Below are 9,873 nucleotides of genomic sequence, written 5' to 3'. Positions count from 1 at the left end.
CGTTCATTCTAATCGCAACTTTGTAACCGGTTTGCTGCGTTGTCAATCGTCTAAGATTCCATGAACTACAGTCGTGGACAGTTTTCAAACGACTGCGTTTTTCCTCGAAACGATAGATTACATAAACTCGACATCCCCGAGCGACGTTCGTGTCACACTTAAACATCGGCGAGAACGAATTACTGCGGTAAATATCTAGTTTTCTATCGCCGCACAGTACGTTATCAGAATCGCCGACGCGAAGGAAGTTATCTCTACAGTATATCGACGGCTCGATGTCGATGTAAACTTGGACGTGAAACGTACCCGGTAAAGAGCTGTTGACGAACCAACGGCATACAACGCCACGCGTTAGAGACGGATAGTTCGGTGAAACGATGTAACCAGACGTAGAATCGATGACGTGCCATGTGTTGTTGCAAGAAGACGAACTGACGACAGTAACTACAGGCGGTTGTGCGGACGACTCGCCCTGCTGGTAAACCGAAGCATCGGTCTGATTTTGCCAGATCAGCAAAACAAGGATTATCACAACTTTTTGACGTGTCATTTCCTTAACGGATCCGTCGCTCAAACGTGTCCGCCAAACAATATCTTCCCGTATTGCAAAGTAACTATTTATGTCTTAGCCAATCATAGACATTTTACCCAATTGGTTCAAATGAGATTAATCTTTTTCGTGCTAAAATGAATTCACGTCCGGGCGGATAGAAATATCAAAAACATATATACATATTTATTTTATTTTTCGGTTTCCAAAATCAAAATACGTATGTTCAAAATAGTTACAGAAACTAAAGATGAACAGGAATCGAAGAAGCGATTTCTGAAAGTTTTTTCCTATACAAAATTTCAGTTGTGTAAGCATTCTTCCGGCATCAGGAATAATGTACCCCGATAACAATCTTTTCAGGCTGTTGAATGTTTATATAACCTTCGCCTATTGGGGCTACTCGAATGTCGCAATGATATCATTCTGAAGCAAAACTGTGTGGTTTTAGGGCCTAAAGTATTCAGTCAAATGTAGGGGCAGATACAAGGGGCGGGGGGCTTGTGAGACTTGTACAAGTCTGCCAAATTTTCCATTTTGTCAATAAGCAATAGATTAGTGCATCCTAATCTAGATTATACGTCTATGGTACATTTCAGCGCAGGAGTGCGTATGCTTATGGTATTGCCTTTTTAGGACATCGAAGTGGCCTTTTGGAATATGTGACAAGTTCTTCAAAATTGGCCTGTGGATCGACGGCCCCTGAAGCTCGCATAATTTAGATCATATGCGGCACCGAAGAAATTGAAATCGGTTTATGAGATATTTATATATAGCTACGTATAGCTACGTATAGGACGCCTGGGGCAAAATGAAATCCGAATTACACGAATCCGAATAAGTTGTTTAGAAACATGTATTACATATTCGTCCCCTCATTAACTCTTATAAGACTCTTATAAGACTAGGTTTACCATTCATTTTCGAGGTTCTCAAAACCTAGGGTATGTGTCCCCGAGAAGCAAAAACTTGAATAATGCTAAATGTATGTTTCTTCTAATCTAAAGAAGTCACAGTATAGGTCGGTGAAAAATACTAGTTGGAAATTACCGGTTCCGTCATACAAAAAAAAAACAACCGGGAACAACAAAGAACTGGAAAAAATATTTTTTGCTCTTTATACCCTTTATGTCCACCGAGATGCTTCCTAAGTTTGACCCTAGATTATCCCATTGCGATCTTTTTGATTGTTAAACCCTCAAATCTTGCGACTATTTCTAGTAAAACCCCGAGTAAAATGACAACGTCATGGGATACGAGCCCGGATATGTATTTAAATTCAACGAAGTCCCAAGGTCGATTAATATGGAACGAATGAAAAATACTCGCTTTTTTAATGAATATTCATGAAAAATCAAAATTGATCTGAATTGAGTGTGAATGGCTGAACACGCGTTGACAGGTTTCTATATACTCTCATGAAGAGAAAATGAACGTAGTTCATGAAATCTCCAAATTTCGGAATTACAATTTTTTGGGGTAAACTTACTTTAGTAAAAATCCCCGATTTTCCAAGGTACGTTAAGTTGAAAATTGAAATTCTCCTTCTCCGCTTACTTCAAAGCAAGTAATCACTCCATTATGTCAGAATGCCCTAATTCCATTATTAGAAATTTAATTAATGAAACGCGCCAATTCTGGGGCGGATCCAGGGTCAATGGAAAGGAGGTGTCCACACTCCCAATTAAGGGCCTATTCTGGAATTTCGTTGTTCACATACACAAATATATTTTATCTATTTACCGGGGATTCTTTTTTCACGAATTAAATTACGTAAGAAGATGACAGGTGATTTTTTTTAGATCTTCTTTAATTGATAAAATAGCCAGTTATTGCCACAATTACATGTTAGTATTTTTTCAGTTGATAGATCATAATTTTGATCTTTCTTAAATATTCTTCGAAAATATTCAGTCCGGAATATTTGAGGATGGAACCCTAAGGGGCCTCGACATTTTAGGGAGGGGGTGGAACCCCATGACACCCCTAGATACAATTGTAAATTGTAACGTTAATTGTTATTTTGAAACGCCCCGATATTGATGACGTAGTGAACGTCCACTCCCACACTTTTCTAATTGCCAATAAAATCCATCGTTAAAAAGCTATGCAAATTTTTTAAATGGACAAAAAGAGAGTCATAAAATCTTATTAACAAAATAAACCCCAATACACATGTCAATCATTGTCATGTTAAACCGACAATAATGATGACGTAGTGCACATCGAATCAGACACAGTGCCCCTTAAATAACGCAGTAGTTAGCAATATATAAAAACATTGTGCAATAACTTATACTATAATTGAATTCTATTGAACTGAGAGTTTGTAATATTATAACAGCGTAGATATTTAACTTAATTTAGTCTAAATCAACAGATCATTTTTAGGTCTAGTTATGATTTCTATTTCTTATTTTACAAATATTGTCTTATTTTCATTGATGTTACTAAGGGGGCAGGGTGGCAATCAGTTTTGGAGTCTCGGACTGTTTGTATGTTTTAGAAATGTGCTTGAAGTGTCAGTCAGTTTGTATTGTTTTGATAACGGCCTTCTGGTCTCTGCCACCCTTGGTGTCTTATGTGATAGTATCCTGGTGGAAAATTTGTTGAAAGAAATCAGACATTCGAGTTGTAGCTTTTGAGCGGGTTGGATGTCCAGCCTCGTCTCTCCGATATATTACTTAAGGATTTTTAACGTAGTTACCCTTGTGCTTGCAAAGCGGAAATCTCAGGGTGCTATAATATTTCTCGATTCAAATTGTAAACTCGATGCTCAAATCATTCTTATGTAACTGAGTAAAATATGAATAAATTGAATACACGAATACGAATAGATTGACCTTCACGTTGTATGTTTTTAAATTCTTTTCATCAGAGGTTTTTATCTACTTTGCAGATTGGTATTTTTAGCTAGGAGGTTTTCATACATTTTCGAACTTCATTGGGACGTCTACGTATAAAAATATGAATTGTTTTTATTTTCTATTTTTTTTTGGTAAAAATACATATATATCTAGGAATAAATACATGTCTATATCCAACAGTAAATATACATATATGTTTTTAGGAATAAATACATATATATTTAACAATAAATACATATATATATATAAATATATATATATATATATATATATATATATATATATATATATATATGTATATATATATATATATATATATATATATATATATATATATATATATATATATATATATATATATATATATATATATATATATATATATATATATATATATATATATATATATATATATATATATATATATATAGAGTAAAATGCGCATTCTTAATTGAGCATCTATAGAAATGCATTCTAATGAATTGATGGATGTTTGCAAATAGTTTTCGGGCGGTGTCCGGGGTGAATCGTACAATCCATTTATGTTTCTATTCAATTCAGCATTTGTGCGCTGTGGCTAATCAAAACTTTTAAACATTCTTAATTTAATCAGCCGAGGTTTCGACGTACATCAAACAGTCCAACGTAAAATGTCTCGCGGGTACAGGCTTTGTCACCGAACAGCCAGTCACAGTCGCGCACATGTTAAAATCTCAAAAAAAAAAAAACGTAACGTCAGCTTTTTTCAGTCAGCAAAAAGAGAAATGTTGGTGCGTATACACGATTCGTAAAACAGGGATATATGTTATCTTGTTAAGACGGTTAAAACAAAATTATTATCGGTACGTAAAACTGCCTTTTATTGTACCCACTTGCATTCAAAATCATTTGTCTAGCACCACCGCACCTTGAGTACCATATCATGATGGACTGACCCTATAAAAGCTAAATTCCTCTTGGTACGTAATTTTTTTGTAAAACCCTCCAAGACAGAGTCAGTGCGGATACTATGCAAATACCCGGCCCCGAAGTCGTAAATTTCTAGAGCTTCCTCAAACAAACACAAACCAGGACAAATAGTCCATGCACAAACCCACCACAGCTGCGGGGAACGACTCAGGGATCTTGACTTAATATACGTATATACTGTACATGACACTTATTTTTCCTTGATTCAAAATAGTATACAAGAAATATAGAAATATACAACAAAATAAATCTGAAATATCCTGGATCGAGCCTGATTTAGGGCAATATTGACACCCGAGCTCCAAATCCACAGACTGCTTGTCACGATAGCTGCGGTTCCAAATCAAAGATTCCACCCAGTACCCTAGGTACCACATATAAATAAAAGAATAGGTGGTACATAGAGGGGTACTGGGTCGAATCATCAATTTTGGAATCCAAGCTAGCTATCGTGACAAGCCCGAACTCAACGAGTGTGGCTTTCAAATCGAACGCATCCAAGAAAACAGCGAGAAAAAAATCGAGAGAAAGGAGATCTTCACACGTTCGATACGAGCATTTTTTATTTACACGATTCATTATTCAATTTAATCATTTGACGACGACTCTTTACACAAATTATCATAATATTAATAATAATAATAATAATAATAATAATAATAATAATAATAATAATAATGGTAATAATGATAATTTACAACTGATGTATTTACAACTCATACAACTCGTAAATGCATTTCATAAACAAGAATATAAAAGGAACGTTAAAGATATTTTGACAATTATGAAACTCGCTTTTTGTCGTATTTTGAAAGGGCCGTATCTAGTTGGGGCAGCGGGCAGTTGCCAGAAATTTAGGAAAAGTGCCACTTTTTACAAATATCATCGCTATATATCCAATAGAACTGCCCCTTTTCGGGATCCTCTCTGCCCCCCAAAATTAAAATGCTACGTACGTACGGCCCTGTTATTGTAAATGACAACATTAGATACATTTAGCAGAAGTACTGCAAATATAGTACGAATCTTGACACAAAAATATAGCGACAATATAGAGACTGGTGGTGCACTGATAATAATCACAGTATTCAGAAATAATCAGCTATGTTAGTACATCCTATGTAAAAGAATTTAATTTAAAATCAGTTTATTCATTCATTTATATTTTAGATTTTTTGAATGAATAAATTCTCGATATTAAAATTCTTTTAGTTTGTACTTAGTGGGTTTTCAATCTTATAATCAGCTATGTTAGTACATCCTATGTAAAACAATTCAAAATCAAAAGTTTATTCATTCATTTATATTTTAGATGTTTTGAATGAATAAATTCTCGATTTTAAAATTCTTTTAGTTTGTACTTAGTAGGTTTTCAATCTTATAATCAGCTTTGTTATTTTCGTTTCTCCGACGATGAAGTTTAGTCAAAACTTCGAAAATGTCAAAATAAATTGTTAAATAATCAACACTGCAGGCGTTGCTCGTCAATATAGAGACGACTTATCAGACTTAAGCTAGTTTCACTTCCTTTAGGATCGGCCGATTTGTAAAATCGATTTTTATAATCGTTAAAACCTTATTATTATAGATACCCATCTGTACATAAATCTATTCAGTTATTGAGTACACAGAACGAGAACGAATTGCTAAAATTAGGTAAATACTGTTTCTTAGGTCTGAAAAGAATTCAATCATGTTGTTAAATCCTCGAATTTACTACTTTACAAATTGACGGGTGCGGTTATAGAAACGGCGTTAGTACATATTATATTTCATATTTTCCGAAATGTAATGTATTGTATTAAACGTATTGTATTTATAGAAATTTATTGTAATGAAATTAAGGACCACGATGGTCTATTTCAATAAACTTAAAACTTAAACTAATAATATATAGTCACAGATAGGCAAACACACAGATGATGATATAACAATTCATTCCGTGATGGCTTCCAAATCTTGACTAAACTTTTGCCACCAGTTTCTTTTTTCTTTGGTTTCTCTGACGATGAAGCAAAACTGTGAGAACAAATTGTTAAATCATCAACACTGCAGGTTTTGAGATGACTTGAGACAACTGGTCGGTCAACGACTTAAGCTAGTTTCACTCTTGTATGAATGGGAGATGCAGTTTCATGTAAAAACTGCTACATGAGTGTACACACCCTACGACATTTGACTTCATCACCTTTCTATAAATTTTAGGTTCGTGCACGCTTCACACGTGTGCTCAACACCTCACACCTAGTCAAGTAACTCGCCGTTGTTCCCGTAAAAGGGGTTCTACTCAGGGATGGATCCAGGAAAATTGAAAGGCCGGGGTCCAGAACAGGCATTCCTTCTGATAAAGCAGCCATTTCAAGGGCCACTAGCCGGGGCCAAACCTGGGTGTTTAGTTCGATAGCTTTGAAAAAATCCATCCTGAACGATGAAAATCTTGAGAGGATAAGCGTCAAATTTGCAGGTTTAAACTATTTGAGTCTTGACGAAAAGGCCTACCACGACGCAAAACCAGGGCACCTCCGAGTTCACCCTCTATATCCACCTCAGTCAACGCTTAATATGTGAGATCGTCTGGCATTCAGATTACACCGAACATAGTTTTGATTGATAATTAACCCACAATGTTACAATACACGTACTAAGGTTGCCAAATATTCTATCAAAACTTTTTCAAAATGTGATCGTCAAGATTTGATTGTTTTGTTTCAGCCGGACATCATTTCGGGGCATTCTTTACAGTACATATATAAATACCTAACAGCCTGCAGCAGCTTCAGAAATAAAGATTAATTTTCAATAGTTTCGCGACATCGCGTACAGACGAAAATTGAATCTCAATCAGTCGCCATCACAACCAACATACGACAATAATAAACACTGTATCGCCACCTGGTGGTGATCAGTGGCTATAGTAACGATTGTTCGACCATAATCTGTTCGAAACCTTCCGGGGCAACGTGGTAGAAATTCGAAAACTGTGCGTCTAAGATGGCGCCTTCATCCACTGAAACAGAAACGCATCATATAAATAGGGAAAGGTTTCCAAATTCTGATTGTCATGTGTGAAAACATTAGTCATTACATAAAGGGAAGCCACAATTTTCTCTTTCTCATTTTTAAAATTTCAAGCATTATGCCGGGACCGCTGAAAAGGGCGGTGGGGGTTGGGGGCTATGTTTTGCTTTCTCTAGAATTTGAAAATTTAATGGGTGGACCCCTAATCCCCCAAAAAAAACTTTGCATTTTCAGCCCTCGTGATCCTAGAACATCCCTTAGTGCGGTAATTCACCAATTAACCCCTCCCCATCTCTGCACCCCCTTCCCAAGGGTGTGTAGGTATTTCTACGAATCACCCCAACCCAAAATATAGCTGATGTTACCAGCATCTTCGAACCGTGATCTTACCGTAAAGGACTGGATAAAATGTGCCCTTAATACCGGTCACTGGACAATGCAGCGCTTTACCATTTAAATAGAAATTCAACTCAATGTGATCGTAAGTTAAACCCTATAAATAAGAGAAAAATCACAATTTCAGTCGAGAGTTTTGACACTTCAAGTTACGAGGCAGTCAATCTACGGCCGTCAATACTAATGTCTATTTATTAATTGATGAGACCTGTTTTTCTGGGATATATTGCTTAGTTTTTGGGGTACATACCTCATTTATGTCTTAACAGAATGCCAAAAATCGCGGACAACAACTGAATATCCGATATATTTCCAGTTCTGTACCAATTAGATGGATTGGCAAAAAGACTCCTTAAGTCCAGTTGAATGAGAGAGAAAATCCTCCATTTTGTGAAATTTCTTGAATTTTTACATTGTCACCATGCCTACGAAATGAAGTTATTTTTCTTGTGGGGTCTCAACAACTATATCAGGGTGGCGTAGGCATGGTAACAATGTTCAAATCCAAGAAATTTGACAAAATGGAGGATTTTCTCTCTCATTCAACTGGACTTAAGGAGTCTTTTTGCCAATCCATCTAATTGGTACAGAACTGGAAATATATCGGATATTCAGTTGTTGTCCGCGATTTTTGGCATTCTGTTAAGACATAAATGAGGTATGTACCCCAAAAAGTAAGCAAAATATCCCAGAAAAACAGGTCTCATCAATTAATAAATAGACATTAACCACAATGTCGCCCTCTTGTGGACATTCGGAAAGTTTGATGATTTGTTCGTTGCCGTGATGAATGAAGCCCGTGTGTCGTAGAACCCATGATTCCGTGTCGGTACCGAGCGGAACTTTCTGAACGTCGCATTTCTTCGTCGCCACGCCAACGCCCCAGACACCTGTCGAAACGGAAAAAAAAACCCGAATCTAATAAACTTTAGAATAAATGTCAAGTTTTAGAACCAGGCTCACCGGCACGGATCCTAGTTCGAAGGCTAAAATTTGAAGATTGTCGTCGAAACCTAGACCTCGGTTCGGATTTACAATAATCTTAAGGTATAAGTCATAAAACAAAAATGGGCTTAGACTCAGGATGAGGTCGTAAATAAAAAAAACTGATTCTCATCGAAATCTAAGCACATCGCAACTGATACACACCTGTTGATTGAATTTTGATTTCGAAAAAGGCTTTGTTCTGTACGAGAGGGGCGCTTGCCAGAGCTGCGCCGGTACCGCAGATTCGACGTCCGTTCTTAACAATTACGACATCATTTCCTATGAAAATATCGAGAAAAAATATAAATAAACAATAGGCAACAATCAACATGGGTAAGAGTAAGACGGGGTCAACAAGACCTCTCCAGACCTACAGGAGGGTCCTCCTTTTTACCGAGATGACGTAATTTACCGAGATGAACTGAGATCAACCGAGATGACATGAAATAGGAACATATCTATTTATACCTTATCGATTTTAACACTTGAAATCATGTTATATCAGTAATAAATACCTTCTAGAGTCATATTTTACATATTTTCCGGATATACTGACTGCAAAGGGCTATTTATTTATTTTTGTTTGGGATTGATTTTTTGAGATTTTCCTCTTTAATCTTTAGAATATTTGGACCGGATATTTTTCTCTTAATCCTTTGGTCTTATTACGACAAGTGAAACTATGCAGTCTGAATAACATGCTGAATAAACCATTGTTTTCATATCCGGTGGTGGAACGCAATCCGTAAATTTAGTTAGTTAAGTTAGTACTAGTGAGGGGCCTAGGATGAAATGAAAAGGGGCGCCATATGAAAATGAAAGGCCGGGCTCTGCCACGAGCTACAGCCCTAAGAGATTACCCATTGATGTTGTATCTAATTTAACTTCGGGTAGTTCTTTCAAGCGTACGTGGCCGGCGTTAAAACCGGTTCCATTCCAACAGCATCGAAAACAACAAAAACAAGCCGCCATCTTGCGTTGATTTCCGCGTTTCCCAGAATGACGTCATTACACAATAAATAGGTCAATAGTTGAACATGGTTTTAAACTGCCAAAATGAAATTATTGTTTCTCACTAACTATAAT

The 9,873-nt window shown here is 36.3% G+C and overlaps 1 protein-coding gene across 1 annotated transcript; it reads right to left on the bottom strand.

Moving 5' to 3' along the window:
* Positions 1-5,068: 5,068 nt before the first annotated feature.
* LOC141910781 (SPRY domain-containing protein 7-like) lies at positions 5,069-9,772 on the bottom strand. Its single transcript, XM_074801576.1, has 5 exons — positions 9,648-9,772; positions 8,950-9,066; positions 8,530-8,690; positions 7,795-7,897; positions 5,069-7,393 (listed from the first exon to the last, which is right to left on the bottom strand). Exons 1-5 carry the CDS (start codon positions 9,757-9,759, stop codon positions 7,296-7,298), a joined length of 591 nt encoding a protein of 196 aa, XP_074657677.1. The 5' UTR covers positions 9,760-9,772; the 3' UTR covers positions 5,069-7,295.
* Between the last annotated feature and the right edge of the window lie 101 nt (positions 9,773-9,873).

This window comes from Tubulanus polymorphus, chromosome 9, assembly GCF_964204645.1.
Source record: "Tubulanus polymorphus chromosome 9, tnTubPoly1.2, whole genome shotgun sequence".
NCBI lineage: Eukaryota > Metazoa > Nemertea > Palaeonemertea > Tubulaniformes > Tubulanidae > Tubulanus > Tubulanus polymorphus.
Note: the sequence above shows the minus strand (reverse complement) of the source record. Positions and strands in the feature narration are given on the sequence as shown.

Excerpts from the sequence above, each read along its gene's own strand:
- LOC141910781 (XM_074801576.1), bottom strand. The coding sequence starts at position 9,759 with ATGGCGGCTTGTTTTTGTTGTTTTCGATGCTGTTGGAATGGAACCGGT. Across the intron at positions 8,691-8,949 it reads AATCAAAATTCAATCAACAG|GTGTCTGGGGCGTTGGCGTG; the intron begins GTGTGTATCAGT and ends CCGTTTCGACAG. Across the intron at positions 7,394-7,794 it reads ATTTTATCCAGTCCTTTACG|TGGATGAAGGCGCCATCTTA; the intron begins GTAAGATCACGG and ends TTTCTGTTTCAG.